At 49.9% G+C, this 17,982-nt stretch overlaps 6 protein-coding genes across 6 annotated transcripts; 3 read left to right on the top strand and 3 right to left on the bottom strand.

The window, feature by feature from the left end:
- Positions 1-689: 689 nt before the first annotated feature.
- FPRO_05718 (putative GTP cyclohydrolase I) lies at positions 690-1,823 on the top strand (the record flags this gene model as incomplete). Its single annotated transcript, XM_031229447.1, has 4 exons — positions 690-1,029; positions 1,092-1,357; positions 1,408-1,446; positions 1,518-1,823. The coding sequence occupies 4 exons, from the start codon at positions 690-692 to the stop codon at positions 1,821-1,823; spliced, it is 951 nt and encodes a 316-aa protein (XP_031079683.1).
- Positions 1,824-2,447: 624 nt separating this feature from the next.
- On the bottom strand, positions 2,448-7,998 carry FPRO_05719 (uncharacterized protein; the record flags this gene model as incomplete). Its single annotated transcript, XM_031229446.1, has 6 exons — positions 2,448-3,582; positions 3,627-6,295; positions 6,339-6,430; positions 6,595-7,407; positions 7,457-7,505; positions 7,543-7,998. The coding sequence occupies 6 exons, from the start codon at positions 7,996-7,998 to the stop codon at positions 2,448-2,450; spliced, it is 5,214 nt and encodes a 1,737-aa protein (XP_031079682.1).
- A 2,196-nt stretch (positions 7,999-10,194) lies between these two features.
- FPRO_05720 (uncharacterized protein) lies at positions 10,195-11,205 on the bottom strand (the record flags this gene model as incomplete). The annotated part of the gene is made up of 2 exons (XM_031229445.1): positions 10,195-10,918; positions 10,970-11,205. The coding sequence occupies 2 exons, from the start codon at positions 11,203-11,205 to the stop codon at positions 10,195-10,197; spliced, it is 960 nt and encodes a 319-aa protein (XP_031079681.1).
- A 215-nt stretch (positions 11,206-11,420) lies between these two features.
- Positions 11,421-12,971, bottom strand: FPRO_05721 (uncharacterized protein; the record flags this gene model as incomplete). Its single annotated transcript, XM_031229444.1, has 2 exons — positions 11,421-12,833; positions 12,879-12,971. 2 exons carry the CDS (start codon positions 12,969-12,971, stop codon positions 11,421-11,423), a joined length of 1,506 nt encoding a protein of 501 aa, XP_031079680.1.
- Positions 12,972-13,269: 298 nt separating this feature from the next.
- Positions 13,270-14,572, top strand: FPRO_05722 (putative translation initiation factor eIF-4A; the record flags this gene model as incomplete). The annotated part of the gene is made up of 3 exons (XM_031229443.1): positions 13,270-13,378; positions 13,425-14,465; positions 14,514-14,572. 3 exons carry the CDS (start codon positions 13,270-13,272, stop codon positions 14,570-14,572), a joined length of 1,209 nt encoding a protein of 402 aa, XP_031079679.1.
- Positions 14,573-16,377: 1,805 nt separating this feature from the next.
- FPRO_05723 (uncharacterized protein) lies at positions 16,378-17,967 on the top strand (the record flags this gene model as incomplete). The annotated part of the gene is made up of 1 exon (XM_031229442.1): positions 16,378-17,967. One exon carries the CDS (start codon positions 16,378-16,380, stop codon positions 17,965-17,967), a length of 1,590 nt encoding a protein of 529 aa, XP_031079678.1.
- Positions 17,968-17,982: the final 15 nt, after the last annotated feature.

Raw genomic sequence — 17,982 nt, 5'->3', positions numbered from 1 at the left:
TGATCTCGAGATATGGTGAAAGGGAGAGGTTCGAAATGAAAGGCGCTGTGACTAAGCAATGCGATGCAGCAACAGCAACAGCGAAGTGTTCCGAGAAGGCGTTCTTCCAGAAAGATACGTATTTTCGATATCGGCGTTTTTCGCAAAGTCGTTCACAAGATGGCGTCTCTCGTCGTCACGGCTTTCGGAGGATGATCCGCAGCATCAGGCACACAACGCGTCTGCTATTCCGAACGGACGTGATGGCCAGTCACGTGCGTACCCACATGATCGGATCCACGGCGCCAACGACCGTTTGTGCTGGCATTGTCCACTGAGACAAACGCTGCTAGGCCGTTGACGTCAAAACAGCTCGTGCTAGGCAACTGATAAGATAAAGCAGAAAATAATTGCAGCAGAAGCCCATTCCCCGCGAATCCCGTGGAGCCCCTCTAATTTTTGCGGCGTTTGGATCCGGTCATTGGCTTGCATCTGGCGTGAGAGAGAGAGACATTTGGACCCTGACTCAAACAATTCGGTTTCCGTACTGTTTGGCTTTGGGCTTGTTTGAGTCTCGTCGTCAATCATCGCCTGTTTTTTCTCTTGACTCATAAAGATACCTAGTACTTATTTCCCCTCTTTCTCCTCAATCAATATCTTCTCTCCCTCTCTCAATTCCCCTCTACTCTTCTTCAGTTCACATCGCCACCATGCCTTCCTCCGAAGACGGAAAGAAGAGATCCCACGACGTCGCAAGCATCTCGGGCTCCTCGTCCAGCAGCGACGACTCCCGCCGGCGCCGTCGCGAGCGCAAGGAGAAGAAGAGAAAGAACGGCGACGCTGTCGCTATCGCCGTCAATGGCGCAAAGCCCAGCGCTTTCGCCCAGCGTCGCAATAGCTTGGCCAAAGCTTCGCGAGATCCCCGCGATGAACCTCTCCCCCGGAAGCGCCGCGCTGCAGCACCCCAGAGCGTTCCTGAAGAGGAGGGCGCAGTGGTGAAGATTAGATCTCCTAGTCCTGTCATTGACTTTGATGGGCTCAGTCGACCCAGTATGTTTTTACCTTGGTTGATTGGTGGTGCTGGTAGTGGTTGCGCTTACTGACGGTATTAGGTCGTGGCACCAGAGAGCGTAGAGAGGAGACGGAGGAGCAGCAGGCTGCTCGATTGGAACGTATGAGCGGTGCTGTGCGCACTATTCTAGAGTGTGTCGGTGAAGATCCCGATCGCGAGGGTCTTCTCAAGACTCCAGAGCGCTACGCCAAGGCCCTGCTCTTCTTGACCAAGGGATACCAGGACAACATTGAAACCATGGTCAACGAAGCTCTGTTCCGAGAGGGACACAGTGAAATGGTCATTGTCAAGGACATTGAGATCTTTGTAAGTTCTTCTCGTCACTCAATTGCAATAATGTAGCTAACAATTCCCAGTCTCTATGCGAGCATCATCTCGTACCATTCACCGGCAAGGTTTGCGCTCCTCCTCCGAAATCGCACGAGAAATCAAACAAACAGCTGACTTTCTCCCCTTTTCCCCGCAGATGCACATCGGCTACATCCCCAACGAGACCGTCATCGGCCTATCCAAGCTCCCCAGAATCGCGGAGATGTTCGCCCGCCGTCTGCAGATCCAAGAACGCCTCACCAAAGAAGTCGCCCATGCCATCATGGAGATCCTCAAGCCCCAGGGCGTCGCCGTGGTCATGGAGTCGAGCCACCTGTGCATGGTGATGCGCGGTGTCGAAAAGACGACCACCAGCACCATCACCAGCTGTGTCCTTGGCTGCTTCGAGAAGAAGTCCAAGACGCGCAATGAGTTCCTCAACCTCATTGGTATCAACCGATAAAGTGTATACGGTCGCAAACTAGGCCGAAGCAATCTTCAACATGCTTATGATGGAAACGATAAGCCTATGAAGAACATTCATCATGTATAGGAAGGGTGCATCTCATGAGATGTGCACCCAGTACCATCACCATTGATTTATCTGCATTTTCGGCGTTACGGTTCAGGAAAGGTTCTCCTTCAAAGGGCGGTTTTGGGACAAAAGAAAGAAAGAGGCCATGTCTTCAACAAATTCGGTCGGGTCCAAGTTGTCATCAAATTTTCTAGGAAAACAGGCGGGTAGAGCGTTTATTAGCCATTGTCCCATTAGATGTCCGGGCTCAACGCCCTGGAGAATATCATAACCATGTTTAGAGCTTTGAATGAAATCATCTCATTAATAACGTAACATAGCTACCCATTGTTTATGTAACATAACCTGGTCTGAAAACCAGTACAACCTCATGTAGGGTGTGGTATTCTCTGAATCGCCCATCTCAGACGCCCTTGTATGGATCTCGTACAAACAAACTTAGCTCAAAGAACAAACACCAAATGGCATAACCGACCCGACCTGACTCCTTTTCCTTCTTGGTATTTTTGAACCGAACGAAAACGCCATCACCCCTTGTCATCCCCTGCAAACTCATTCCCCGTCTAGAAGAGCGTCCATCCCATTTCTCTCCTTTTCCAAGGACGCTGTGGTCATGGTGACATCTCCCCCAGTATCGATCTTTTTCTCGTCATCTTCGTCTTGGTTCGTCATCTCCTTGAACATCTGATCCACGTTACCATCTTCCTGCTTGATCATTTCTTCGTCCATCGGGTTAGATACGCGTCTCTCAATGGATCCACGTCCGGTTCCCCAAACATTGGGTCCCCACATGGCCTCAGCTTGTTTTCTACCCAATTCGGTCCTCGCAAGAATCTCCAAAGCTTTGCTCTTCTCAGCGTCGGTTTGGAAGTTGAGACCATCGTCGTGACCTTGAAGAATTCTGTCCTCCAAAGACATTGATGAGTAGTCAACTACCAGCTGTGGACCGCCAGCTCCGAGGGGCCCAGCATGCATTCCATTGCCCAGGCTTACCGAATTGGTTCTTGAATGGCCTGAGGACTGCGATTCGCGACGGTCTCCGTGGCTGTTAGGGCTGCCAGCTTCACCGGAACGTGGGTAATATCCCGACCCTCCATACCCGGATCCAATTCCACCCGTAGAATGCGAAGCTGCCGCTGCTGCGGCTTCAGCGTTGGCTGCCTTCCGGCGCAGACTGTTCGCCTTTCCTCGGGCGTGCTCCGGCAAGTCGTCGGGATTGTCAACGCCGTACTCAACCAACATCTTCTGTAGTTTTGTCGGTCGTGGTTTTCGTGTACTTCTGGACTGCTCCTGGATCGGCGGAGCTTCAGGGGCCACAGGGCACCATTTATGGAGTTCTTGGCGGAAGAAATTGGTCTCGTATGTGAGCAAGACCTCCGCCCCTTCAATCTTGCGCAGATAAAATCGTTGCGTCTCTGCCTCGGCTTCCGTAGACAATAACGGGTTGCAATAGTTAGCAATATGGTTTCGGAAATTCTGTGCGTTGTCTATGATTTTGGTGAGAACCTCCTCTTCCTCGGGCTGGAAGGGCAATGTTGCCATTTCCTCAGCAAGGGCCAGCAGCTCCTCCAGCTTCGGTCGCGAAGCATCTCGGGGAATCTTCATCCGCCAGTCACAGATCGGGCAAGTATACTTATCATCCTCCTTGACCTTGCCACGGGCAATCTTGAGACATTTGTAGTGATACCTAATGGAGTTAGTAACGTATAAAGCATTCTCGTGACAACTTACCATTCATGGCACATCTCGCACTCAATCATCATTCCCGCTTCGACCCTTCTGCAAATACAAAAGACTTGTCGGGAACGACTTTCGTCCCATTTGCTGGATCCTTGCTCAGGGCTGACCTCTCTTGAAACTGGTTCCCCGGGCATTCGAGGCGTGTCGTTTTCGATGTCGAAGCAATCCATGTTGCGCTCTAGTACATACTCAAGATGACTCTTGAGGATATGCAAAGGGGCGTTGGATTTACCGAAGAGTTTCTTGCCTTTTCGCATCCAATCCTCATGACGCTTGCGTTCGTTTTCGAGCTCAAGAGTTCCATCGGGTTTCGAGTTAAGGTCTTCCAATCTCTTCTGGATCTCTACGACTTCCGAATACTTGGGTCGATCATGCAAATCGGGGAGCCGACACCGGTCCAATAATGAAACTATCTGGCGTTGGGCTTCGCGTTGCTTATGGAGGATTTGATCGACTGCGCTCAGAGTCTCCTGCGAAACTGGAAGCACGTTGATCTGCACTTGACGCGACAGTGCTTCGAGCTGTGGGTAGTGAACAAACTCAGCAACGATAAGTTCCTTGGCTTTCTTCTCCCATTGCTGACCAGCGTGCATCTGGTCACGATAGTAGGTCAAATGGTCGTTGTATGTCGGAATGCCAAGTTTGCACCCTTCTTCAATAAGATCCTGGACTTCTTGAAGAGTCATGTACACTCCTCGGTTGGCGAAGGCCTTCTCATTCCATTCTGACTGCTCTAGCACCTTCACCAATTGGTCAACCTCAGGAATGTCCACATTAAAGCCGCGCCCTTCTTCGAGGAGTTCCTTGACCGTCTTCTGTGACAAGGTGGAGGTGTTCCTCAAAGCCTGCGCTGCAGTCGTCTGGAATTGTTTGACAGCCTCGGCGCGCTCTTGAAGCTGAAAAATCTCTGGACAGTCAAAGCCAATGTGTTCGGCTTCATCGAGAAGTCGATAGATGTTTGACACATTCCGAGATTCTCTCTCTTTCTGGTCCTGCTCAGAGTTGCCGATCGATTTTCGCATGCTTGATTGCCAGGCTTTGTCATTCTTGTGTCGGTTTTGCTGCTTTCTTACAATAAAGTTTGTTGCCTCTCCCACCCAATCATTGCACCGATTGACGAAATCCTGAAGCACGGGAAATGAAGGGAGAGTGTAAGGAATGCGCTCGCCTTCATGAAGGAGAGCACGTAGTGATTTGAGCGACGGCCTTGCCTCTTCTTCAAGTAGTTTGTCGTACTTTTCCTCCCAAAGCTCGGGAGTTTGTGCTTTCTCCATCACCTTGCGGTAGATCGCACCCATATCCTCGTCCGCTTTTCTGAAGAAAAGGATGTGTCCTTCGCCTTGGAATCGAGCTTGCTCGGGCAGATCACAGCAAGCGTGGTAGCCTGCGTGAAGCAGACAAAGAACCTTGCCTGACTGAAGGCACTTGAAGCGCGACAGGTACGAGAAAGCCTTGCAGTAACTGCAACACTGCTCGTCTTCGTCTTGGACATCTTCGTCTTCTATCTTAAGTGTCAAAGAACATGTATCTTCGTTGCCTCCTCCTATTTTACAGTGATGAGGTGCTGTTTCAAGATGTCTCGCGACAAATTGTTCCCTTTGATACAACTCTCGCTTGTGTATGCGATCGAGGGCAGGTGCTAGCCATTTCGCGGTCTGAATGGTTAGACCTGTTGCAGCGCTTTCCGCAGCGGTCCAGAGAAGCTCATCGTGAGAAAAGCATGGTTGCCTGCGGAAAAGTTGCAATCGCTCAACACCAGCCAGTCCAAAAGGTTCCCAGTCATGTGGGGCAAAGTTGACAGCCTCGTTAAAGTTGAATCCGTGGTTGAAACCAGCGTGGTAAGCCTGCGGGAATGTAATAACGAGTTGACCAGCTCTCTGGTCCAGAGCGTATACACGAACTCCGGCCTTCTTCAATTGTTCGGGGGTCAAGAGTGTAACCAGCTGGAAGAGTAGATCTGGTTGTGTTTCGAACAACTCTGGGACGGCTTCCTTCATGGCGTTCTCGAACTTTTCAGCGTCCTCGCCTGGTATACCGTACCAAGTCTTGGTTGCGCCAAGGTGCTGGTAGTTGGCAGAGTAGGCATAGTGATCCTCGTTGTGCCAGCAGAATGTCGAAAAGATCATACCGACATAGACCCAGGGAACTGTCATGCCAGAGACGTCGGATTTGATATGTCTGAACAGACTCTCAGGATGGAAGGGAAGAACGTTGAGGTTCCAAGGATCAGTCGCATACGGGTTTTGAGGGTGTCGTTCTGCTGTCGGAAATCCTGAACCGTGAGTTGTGCAATGGATATCGGCTCCGTACTCGACCTCAACCGTCTCTTCCAGGTCGGCAACCAATCTCCAAAACTCGGTTTCAACATCCTCCTCGGTGACAGGTCGATGGCAGTTGAGCTCGTGGTCGAATGGCATCTTCTTCTCAAAATAGCCCTGCTTGAAGTCGTTTGCTTTTTGCTGGAACTGCTTTAGCGAGTAAAGACCTCCCTCCTCGAATCCGAACTGGCCATCTCCGACCAGACATCGTGCGCAGTTCCATTCATTATCCGGCTTCCGTTTCAGTGGTGGGTCGAGACATGCTGGGTGGTAGGAATGGTCGCAAGACTCGCAAATCAGTAGGGAGCCAGAATCTTCACCATTACCACAAGTTTCGCATTTCTACAAAGTCAGCTTATCTCCCTTTGACGGTGACTTGACTTACCTCGCCTGGTGGTGGTGGCTCTTCTCGCGGAATCCTGGGCACTGAAGGACGGAATGGCGTCATGTGCGATCCAGCCACAGTGGGGACAGCATCTACGACAGAAATATTAGCCCATGATCATGTAGCCAATGAAAAGTGGGATCGGTCGTCGCAGCTAAAATCCCTGCGTATGTCCTCAAGTCGGAAACGGAAATGCTCTGCGTTGCGACAACGTGGATTGACAGCAGGGAAGAGAAATCCAGCAGTCATCACTCACCTTTCTTGAGTCGCTTGCTGCGGCGGCCGCTAGCCGCTTCAGGATCCTCCATATCGATGTCCTTTCTGGCCGATTCAGATGAGCTTTCGCAGCTTAGCTGACGTTTCAATGCTGTTTCTTTTAAACTTGAAGCCCGATTATCTGGAGTGTTCTTTGTTGAAGAGGCAGGGCTGTCAAATCGCTTCGGGTCAGGGGTGAAGCTTTTTGGCTCACTGGTCACACTGCGATTGACGCTTGTGAAGCCAGCATTCGCGGGAGTAAACCCGCCCGAGTTGACTGGTGTGAATCCACCAGAGGTTGGAGCTTGAGAGGGCATGGCATCGGGCATAGGCGTGTCGCCATCCGTTTCCCTCTTCACCCCAATGATATTGGCCTGGAGTGCGTCGGAAGCATTGCGCGCTGGGGAATCACCTCGGATGCTAAGAGGTGTGTTGACATTTGATCGCTTAGCTGGAGTTTGCGCAGGACTCGGGGTCAATGGTCCACCATACTCTTGCTCCAGCTGTTGGTGAACACCGGGTTTCGCGAGTCGGAGGTACTCCTCGTATGGGCAAAGCCATCGTTGGTAAGAGTTTTTGAGCGACGTCGAAAGAGAGGACATGATCTTCCCACTGTAGCCCAAGTCGCGACCAATTTCTGCCCATTTCTTATGCTTGCAAACCTTTTCAAAGCCGCCCCGCGACTCGACTGCTTTCTTTAATCTATAAAGATCAAGCGGTTTCTTGTCCACGTAGGGTAAGCGATGTAGATTGGTGCCATGTTGTTTGTGGAATTTTGAGAGCCCATCAAGATATGTGAGGTTGGCACGTGTACCTGCAACATGTGAGCCGAGTGAGATAATGTCAAAATGAGTAACACATACTCCCTTCCACCGAGTTCAACTCTTGTTTTCGGGTTCTAAAATGGAATTTCTAAATAATTAGCACAAATCACCGACAGCTATCGCACATTGATAGCTTGAACGCGCTGGGAATGCGCCGATTGTCGCACCTCGGTATCAATGGCAAAGTCTGGATTCCAGGAATCAGGTGGAATGATCTTGCAGATGCCAAAGTTCTTTGCTTCAGGTGTGATTTTCCGTAGGTATTCGAAAGGATCTTTCCATTCCTCTTCCGTTGGGCGGTACGTCGGTGCTTCTTGTAGACCGTGAGGACGGCTCTGCTTGACGACTGGTTCCCTGACTGCGGTGGGCTGTCCGCGACGTTCGACGGAGGTAAGATCCAGCGGAGCACTCGTGAGTGAGCTGAGAGGTGTCTGTGGATTGATCGGGTGATATCCATTAGAATTCACCTTGGGTTTTGGTTTCGAGGTGCCAGCGGGAGCACTGGGTGAGCTTCGCGTGCTTGCATTCGTGCTATGGGTGGCTGCAGGAGCCGCGGCGCCAACAGTTGGCACTGACACCATGGTGAGAGCGGACGACGATGCGTTGAGCGGCGACTAATAAGGAGAAGCGGATTGGGATCGGTCGAGCGTTACGATTACGCGGCGTACGTCGACTTCATACTCGGGCAGGCCGTCGTCAATAATTCACCAGCATCGCAGGCCACAAGGTCTCAATCGCGACGAGAAACCAGGTATGAATGGTGACTGAAAAGGCGATGTATATCGAGCTTCGCACCTGGAGTCTAATGTTAGTGGTGAGTTGTACTTGATTGATACCATGGAAGGGAGTACGAGGAAGCATCTCCAACTAACACGGGATATACGCACGAGTAAGTCGATATAAAAAAGGCCGGCTGTGCAAAACACACAGAAGTTATCGTGACTTTCGAATCAAGTCCCCAAAGTTGATGTTCGTAGTGGTAATGGCTTGAAACAAGCAGTCAACCGCTCTGATAGGGACTGTTGATGCTGAATGAAAGAATTAAGAGTGAGGAAGGAGCAGAGGGTGAAGGGTGTGAGTGGGAACGGAAGTTGGGAAGGTGGGAATGGGTCGAGGGAATCCCAGATCTTGGAGGCGCGAGCGAGCGACGAAGGACGGACGGTACCTAGACACACAAAGGGAACCCAGAAGGGACAAGGGACGAGGGTGTGAAGGGAAGGAAGCCCAGGCCAGGGTGCGGCAGGAGGTTCCTGGTAAGTGCACGCCAAAGACTACCTAAAGTGGACTGGACGGGCAGGTAGGTACCTCTGTTTAGCACGATTCTGGCGCCAGGTACAAGTACCCGCCGCCTTCTCTGTCACTGACTGTACGGAGGCAGGGCCGGTGGGTTCGGACCAGCAAGTACAAGAATTGCAGTGGATTTTCTGGACAACTACGACTTTAAAATGCCCATCGTATCATTATTTTTGTATTACCGACTATATCGCGTTCCAAAGATGCCTTTTCTTCCCAATCAAGTCTTTGTTGGCTGTTTCAGCGCTCAAAAACGCCGTCCTGATACAGGGCCCCGAAAACTCATGTGGCGGACCCACTAGCGACGACATCCGGCCGGTGCCCCCATTACCGAGAATCACATCGTCAATGTCCACAAAAGTAGCATCCACTGTCAAGAACAAAGAAGATGTTGATTTGGAAGAAGGGCTCTTTGTCGGCACGCGGTCACTGTAGCGTCTGGGTCTAGTCGAACTCTAACCCACACATTTGCGACGCAAACCGCTAAATTCAGGGAGAATGCCACAGCCTTATGAGGCATATTGGTATCCATTGAGCATCGCCAGCTTGTGGCCCGACACATTCAGCATCAATATCACGATCAATGCGAAGGGAACAAGTCTGACAGACGAGAAAATATTTATCTTACGGCCACGTCGTCATGGAGAAGGAGGTATCCGAATGCGGCAGGGCCTGGGTGACATTGAAACCAGTCACGCGCTGACTGGCATCATCATATTCCTTGTCCAGTTGTGTGGCTGCCTTTTGTCCCGCTCAATAGCGATGGCATGCCCCTAAAAGTCTGACGGCCACAGAGACAAAAGGCGGGCCCAGAAAAAATCCAATCTGATATCGAACTCTCAATGAACAGGGGTTAGTTAATAATGGACCGCATACAAGCCAATCACGATGAGATGACGTTCAGCACAAACGCCGGGGTCCTGGTCAGCATCATTGCGTGGGGAACCGGGGCACACGATGATTTGGGTGAGGCTTCAAAACAGAGTCTAGGGGAGGAAAGAAAACTCAGGACCTTAATTCTAGATGATAAAAAGACTTAGGCAAGCTTTTATAAATTTAGGGTATCTTTATCAAGTTTAGGATATCTTTTGCTAAGTTTATTTTAACACCCTACCTATATTAAGGCCTGGTGTTTTCTTACCCCCTGTGGAGAGTGCCTGAACCTCAGCCCTGAATGACAGACACACACTCAGGTGAATTTTACAAACTTGGCGGACATTTCAGAGTTAATATTGGTATTTTACTTCAGGGTTCCGTGTTTTCTTGCTTAATGTGATGTTCAAGAAAAGAATGACAGCAACACCTTAATGCGAGGGCTTAAACGTTCTTTGCATCACCATCATGACAACTAGCTGTCGAGCTGTGGTCGACGATTGATCAAAAGCACGCTCGCGTCTGAAAGACTGAACATTGACAACAATTTAAGGAAATGCAGAGCGGGTATCTTCATATTAACGCCAAAAGCAAAAAAAAAAAAAGCCATCTCAAATATCCTCCTCAGCTTCAGCTTCAGCCGCAATCTCCTTCTTCGTCCGCCGTTTCTTCTTGAGTAATTTCGCAACCTCCTTCGGTCCCCTTACACGAAGAGTCAACTCCTTCATCATGTCGCTCCAGTTTATCTTGCCACCACAGCTTGGACACGTGCATGATAAGGGAAGCAATATCTCCTTTGGTTCACCTTTTAGGGCGTGTTTTGACCAGCAGTCGAGATGGCCCATTGCTTCGCATCCATCATGAGGACACATTGGTTGAAGTCCTTTTCCTGACTCTAGTGCTTCGTGGCAATGGACGCAGTTCCCTTCTCGTTCAAACTTCACGACGTTGTGCGCCTTCTCGACGTACGGCTTGATGGGCGCATAATCCAGTGGCAGCGCGCGAATACCCCAAGGTTCAGCATATTTGGTCCCGTTTGACCCTTCATCTGGTTCATAGTCCTCCATAATCTTGATGCCCTCCCGTGGTGTTGTCTCCTTGGCCTTTAGCCAATTATCCCAAGCTTTCTTGGGCTCTGGTACAAAGAAGTGCAGGGTAAGTGGCCAGCGTGCAAAACTCGACACGCCAACAAGCAAATGAAGATTCGATACTACTGATCGCAGACTATGAATAGGCTTCCGGGACTTCCGTTGCCCTTTTTTTCTAGGCGCTCTTGTCGTTATGCGTTCCTCTGTTGATATATGTGTCGTCAAATGAGGGTTCGTTAAAGCCCATCTGTGAAAACTCAGTCAGCCAGAAACTTCACACATCATGACTTTTACGCACTCAAATTTCAGAGCAGCAATCGAACTTGGGAACCCTGTTATAAGTATCATAACCTCCCATGGTCGTAGTGTGTCTTTTGCAGTGCGTACTGCACCGCCTCGTGCCATGCCATTGTGTTGGTTCAGACGTCTTGGGGGATGAGGCGTTGAGCCTATGTAGATTGATGCATGGCGCTTCGTTGAACGGAGCACGTATACGGCGTAAAGAGCTGGTATGGGTCTTGAGAGCTGTGACATGATTGTTGATGATGGAATTGATGGTGATGTTTACTTGGCGTGAGCGTGAGTTGGAGGGGCGATGGAGTCATGACTAATCAAGTCATGATGCCTTGACCCCTTTCACTGGGTATCACGGACATTCAAGAGTAATGAGACAAGCCATCATGATCGTCATAAACCCAGATTATTTCCGAGACACCGGCCTCATTCTTTACCATACAATACAAATACATCTACAACAATCCCTGCTTCTGCAGATCCAGGTAAACCTTCTCAGGCATGACATTGCCCTCCCCATCCTCCATCTGCACTACACTCCCCTCATCAACCTTTGTGCGCTTCTTCTCCTTCTGAATCTTCTCCCACAGCTGCATCGCCTCTTCAATGTGGGTAATATCGCGGAACAACGTCGTATTGGTGATGCCCAGACACTTAAGACCGTAGATATGTCGCGCTTCATTAAAGTGCTTGTCGAAGGCTCGTCGACCCATGTATACAAAGTTTCCGCAGATCTCGCAGGGGAACTCGACACCCAGCCCGTGAAGGCGGTACAGCCAGAAGGGGATTGGCTTGCCGTCCCATGCGAGGGGCAGTTTGAGAGGGTTGTAGATTCGCTCCTCGCCGTCTTCGTCTTCGCCCTCGCCGTCGTCTTGGAGTTCTTGGGATGTGTCCTCGGCATTGAAGAAGTTCTCGAGTTCTTGGGCGCGTTCGCGTTCGGTCATGCCTTGCTTGCGCTCGACGTTGACTCTGGTGTCGCTTCGCTCGGTGCTCATGGCGCTGGCTAGGCGCTTAACTCTGTACTCTCGTTCGGCTACCGCGCGCTCTTTTAGTCGTGTCGCTGAGACTGTTCCAGTTGCGCCGTTGGCTGGCGAGTCTTGCTCCTGTCGCTGTTTTCGCTGCTCAGCTGCCTTGATGTGTTTTCGCCCTGTGAGATGGTTCTTATAGACATTTTCGTTCTTGAACTCCTTTTCACAATCTTCGCACCATACAGCTTCTGCTGTGCTGGTCTCCTTTGCAGTGGCGTTTGTTGAATGCGAGTCCTTCTCCCAGCCCTGAATCTCATCCTTGTCCCATGCCGTCTCGAACTCTTGGTCAAACGACGCAAGCACCTTGTCCACGTTTTCCAGCGGTCGTGTTCGTCGCATAAAACTCTCGAGGTACTCTGCTAGTTGTCCAACATACTTGAAGTACTGATCTGTCAATTTGTTGGCTCGTGTGACTCCACCATGTCCAGGTGCAAAGTTGTCGAAGTTCTCAAGATATTGCAGATATGTGAGTCGTCGGACATTTGGAAGGTTGAGGTAAGCCTCGTGGCAGATGTTGAGATCGAAAAATCGTCCATAAGCTTCCTCTCCAGAAAACAGAGAGTCGACAATAGATGGTAGCGGCTCTCCATCTGATTTCTTGATCTGATATCGCTGCTCCGAGTTTTCTGCTTGCTCGTAGGGATATCTCTCATGGTGCTCACGAACACCTTTGAGTTGCTTGTAAAACTCGGCGAAAGGGTCGCCTGTACCAATCTGCTGAATCTCTTGCGACCGGACACCGTTTTCGTCTTTGTAGATATCGAGAAGGTTTTTCGACTGAACCTGGATCTGGTCTAGTAACTGAGAAATCTCATGATCTCTGTTGAGGCGATCTCGGATCTGCAAAGTCAGTGGACGCTTCATCAAGCGTTTCAAGCTACTCACATGTCTAGGCTCATCGCGAATGCGATCAGCGATACCTTGTTCCAGACGCTCTAGATCCTCGTGGATGTAGCGCTGCTCTTCGAGAACGAGCATCTTTGCGAAACTTGCCTACAAAAGATCTCGCGGGTATCAAAAATTGGAAAGACAATGATCCTCAATTAAATGAAGATGATAAAGTTGAGATGAGCTTGATGCTTAAAAAATTACGGAGCCTGTCGCGAGTTTCAGTGGCGTTCAGGCGCGCATTCCCGGCCGAAGAATATCCGGCGCGCGTGTTACGTCTTTGCTCTAAAAGTTGCGGACCAAAACTTTGACCCCAGAAAAAGCCCCAACTTCATCGCGAATGCGCAATTCTTCACCTTACAAATAATCATCAACAACAGACGAAATCATGGCTGAAAGCGCTGGAGGAATTGATCGAAAGGCCGATGAGAGGATGGAATTTTCCACCTCCAAGGAGGTCACGGTCCATCCTACTTTCGAGTCGATGTCGCTGAAGGGTATGTCTTGAGGGTCAGGTCCGTGATGTAGCTAATGTTTTGACAGAGAACTTGCTTCGTGGAATCTACGCTTACGGATACGAGTCGCCTTCTGCTGTTCAGTCTCGAGCCATCGTTCAGGTCTGCAAGGGTCGCGACACCATTGCTCAGGCGCAGTCTGGTACCGGAAAGACAGCTACCTTTTCCATCAGTATGCTGCAGGTCATCGATACCGCGGTGCGAGAGACACAGGCTTTGGTCCTGTCACCGACACGAGAATTGGCTACTCAGATTCAGTCCGTTGTGATGGCCCTGGGCGACTACATGAACGTGCAATGTCACGCTTGTATTGGAGGCACAAACGTTGGAGAGGATATCCGCAAGCTCGACTACGGTCAACACATTGTCTCAGGCACCCCCGGCCGTGTGGCCGACATGATTCGACGACGACACTTGCGCACCAGACACATCAAGATGCTGGTCCTTGATGAGGCCGATGAGCTTCTCAACAAGGGATTTCGCGAGCAGATCTACGATGTTTACCGATACCTCCCCCCTGCCACTCAAGTCGTGGTCGTCAGCGCCACCCTCCCATACGACGTTCTCGACATGACGACCAAATTCATGACCGATCCCGTTCGCATTCTCGTCAAGCGTGACGAACTGACCCTCGAAGGTCTCAAGCAGTACTTCATCGCCGTGGAGAAGGAGGACTGGAAATTCGACACGCTATGCGATCTCTACGACACCCTCACTATTACGCAAGCTGTCATCTTCTGCAACACCCGACGCAAGGTCGACTGGCTCACCGACAAGATGCGCGAGGCGAACTTTACAGTCAGCAGCATGCACGGCGACATGCCTCAGAAGGAACGAGACAGCATCATGCAGGACTTCCGACAGGGTAACAGCCGTGTTCTCATCTCGACTGATGTGTGGGCTCGTGGTATCGACGTTCAGCAGGTCAGTTTAGTTATCAACTACGACCTTCCTAGCAACCGAGAGAACTACATCCACCGCATCGGTCGAAGTGGTCGGTTTGGTCGCAAGGGTGTTGCTATCAACTTTGTTACTACCGAAGATGTGCGCATCCTGAGAGACATTGAGTGTAAGTGTCCTTGATATCGTCTGGTCATGGATGAAGCTGACTTTTTAGTGTACTACTCTACCCAGATCGACGAGATGCCCATGAACGTTGCCGACCTCATCGCATAAGCAAAGAGTCGGTAGTTCAGTGACATGGACAGTCAATCAGAAACCAGGAAAAAAGAGCCCGCGTCGAGTACGGGGTGAAGAGCGTGGAGGAAGGGGGCCGTGTACTATGCTTAGTAGGTTGTCCATCTCACATTCACATCCTTTGAACATAACTAATCCAGCCAGATTCAAAGTGCAGCAGAGAATCAGATTGCCAAAAAGAAGTGAAGAAGGGGGGCATCAAAAGGACCCTGAATTTGGGACATGTAGTCAAACAAAAGAAATCCAAAATTGATACAGAACAAATGATCCCGTCTTATCAGTCTCGTCGCCCGAAGTTTCCTAATTCGTACAAGCACCATCTTTGATGTGTGTGGGCCGAGATGATGATCCTGGTCAATGCCGAAGCCCAATTTTAACGTCCATGCTTTTGGTGTTATCACGATCAAGATGATGGGAGTTTATTTCTTTTACGTGATGGATTGCTTTTTGGGATCATCGTGAGATCTTCCCCACGGGGTAAAGAGATTGCAATTGTAACATATCGCGAAGTGGTTGTGCTGTGTGTTTTGAGTACCTTAAGGTGCAGAGGATACTGTGTTGCTTGACGTCCATTTTAGCTACAGTGCACACAAGCCCTGTGGACATTGCTATAGTTGGTACTCAGCCTCAACAGTACGCTGCTCTTCGGCCAACTTAGACTTTAGAAGCATATACTAATGCACGAACATATCTGGTCAAAAACATTTCCTAATCCTTACATAACTTGACATCGACTTACAAATGCCAACTATTCTCGGCCCGGAAATACAAACTTGTGCCTACCTTTCTCAAGAGCCATTCTACGAACGGTGTACCAGGGCCAGTTTCGTTGTACTTCTGTTTGGCTTCGTTTTTGGCCTGCTGAGCTACTTTGGCTGTATCGAGCCAGTTCTTTCGTGCTTCGTCGTACTGTTCTTCTCCAACCACTGTATTGGACTCACTATCGGCCATGGTGCTTAGTACAAGGTGTAAAGGTGACTAGTGTATGTGTTGATTAACAAATGCTGAGAAGGTAAATCTCCAGGTAGCAATACAGCTTCATCTTTATAGACACAGCTCTTCGGGCAAAGTTCAATGGACACTTCTTTCTACGACCATTCCTCAATAGTTCACAACGCATACATTTAGACGAAAGCTTCTGTTCTCAACCGTTTCCTTGAAATGGGAGTTCACAGAAGCTATCATAAAGGGCTCAGAAAATATGAAGCTGTGATAAATACCGAGTCGCGAGATTCTGCAGATGACGACCCCTCCCTTTTCTGTCCCCCATTACCCTCTTAGGAATGTTAAAGCGATAGCTAACTCTTCGTAGATTAACAACCAATAACAATCCCCAATGTACTCGTTCTAGATCCAATATCTCCAACTTTCATCCTTATCAGCTCCCCTCCAAAACCCATGAGGTAATGCGACCGTTAGATAAGGTACCAACCGGCCGAGTCACCCGTGCAGTCCCTGGAAGCGATCTATTCTCCAGTTGGAAACCCACCCGGAAAACCTACCAAATCGCCTGCACTAAACTGAAAAGGGTGTATACTTTGCACGTTGTTTCTATGCGGAGGTTTGCTAGCGCACGGGCTGGTGTAACATTGGAGTCTGGGGTAAAAGATAAGTGATGGATATATAAGACGGCGATGTCCTGTAGTAGATCAACAAATACCAGTATCGACTTCAGTATCATACTTGATATACATCTTATTATACATTTATCTTGCTCACTGCCAGAGAATGATCACAACCCTCTACTACACTCATCCGACCATCGACTCAAGCTCTGGCGTACCATGGAAAAAACAACACAAATGAACCAGGCCGAACGCGATGCCCTTGACCTCGCAGCCCTCGGGCACGAGCAGGCACTCACCCGAAAATTCAGCACCCTGAGCATGCTATCCCTCGCCTTCTGCATTCTCGGTACATGGGCCGTCTGCGCCCAATCCCTCGCAACAGGTATCCAAAACGGCGGACCTGTTACTTGTCTCTGGGGCCTTGTCCTCGTCACACTCTGCAATGTGTGTATCGCCATGTCTCTTGGTGAGATGTGCTCTAGCATGCCGTCGGCTCTTGGACAAGCGCTCTGGGTGGGCAAGCTTTGGAAGACTTCGTGGGGCAGGTTTGCGAGTTACTTGACGGCTTTCATCAGTGTTGTTGGGTGGTGGTGTCTTTCTGCTTCGCAGATTGCCTTCATGGCGGAGTTTGTGCTGTCGATGAAACTCATGTTTGATCCCGAGTGGACAGGGATGAATAACGGATGGCTCATGTTTCTGGTCTACACTGGTATCAACATCTTGTTTACGTTTGTAAACTACGTCGGCTGCCGTTCAGAAAGGTTCCTCCCCTGGTTCAACAACTTTGTCGCCGTTGGTTTTGTCGGTCTCTTCATCGCTTTCTGTCTCGCCCTTCCTATCCTCGTTGGAACTAACTCAACTCTCGAGTATCAATCACCGAAATTCGTCTTTGGAACCTGGATCAATGAAACGGGCTGGGCTGATGGCGTTGTTTGGTTCCTTGGACTCGTTCAGTCTGCGTATGCGTTGACTGCGTACGATTCTGTTCTTCACATGGTTGAGGAAATCCCTGCTCCTCGACGAAATGCCCCGAGAACAATGGTTTTGGCTATTGTTATGGGTGCCATTTCAGGCTTCATTTTCTTGGTTGCCTGCCTGTTTTGCATTCAAGACCTTGCTACGACTTTGGATGCTCCCACTGGATTTCCTTTCATCGAGGTCGTTCAGAATGTCGTTGGTCTCAAAGGTGGTGCGGTGTTGATCGCTCTCTTCACCTTCAACGGATTCGGCCAGGGTGTGTCAATCCTGACTTCAGCTTCGAGATTGACCTGGAGTTTTGCTCGTGATCGAGGTCTTCCATATGGCGATTACTTCGCTTACGTCGACCCCTATTGGCAAGTCCCTGCACGTTCCCTGATCCTCCAAGGTGCCTTCATCAACATCCTTGGATTCTTATACTTCTTCTCAAGCACTACCCTTTCAGCCATCTTGAGTGTCAGCACTATTGCTCTGACAATCTCATACGCCATCCCCATCGCTGTCCTGATGGCCGTTGGTCGAGACAAGTTACCCGCGGGAGGAGAGTTTGGTCTTGGAAGATTTGGGCCAGCACTCAACGTTATTTCCATCATCTACACCGTCATCACGACTGTTTTCTTCTTCTTCCCTGGATCGCCAAACCCAGCCGTTGGGGATATGAACTTTGCTATTGTCGTGTTCGGAGTCATGTTGGTCATCGGACTTGGGTTCTGGGTTATCAAGGGCCGAAAGTGTTTCTTGAAGGTTGAAGACTTGTCTGATCATGTTCTTTATGGACAAGGCGATGATGAGCTGACAAGGACAGGGGAACTCACGGAGAAGAGATGATTTGTAGATAGCTTA

Source organism: Fusarium proliferatum, assembly GCF_900067095.1.
Source record: "Fusarium proliferatum ET1 genome assembly, contig: FPRO_scaffold003, whole genome shotgun sequence".
Classification (NCBI taxonomy): domain Eukaryota; kingdom Fungi; phylum Ascomycota; class Sordariomycetes; order Hypocreales; family Nectriaceae; genus Fusarium; species Fusarium proliferatum.
Note: the sequence above shows the minus strand (reverse complement) of the source record. Positions and strands in the feature narration are given on the sequence as shown.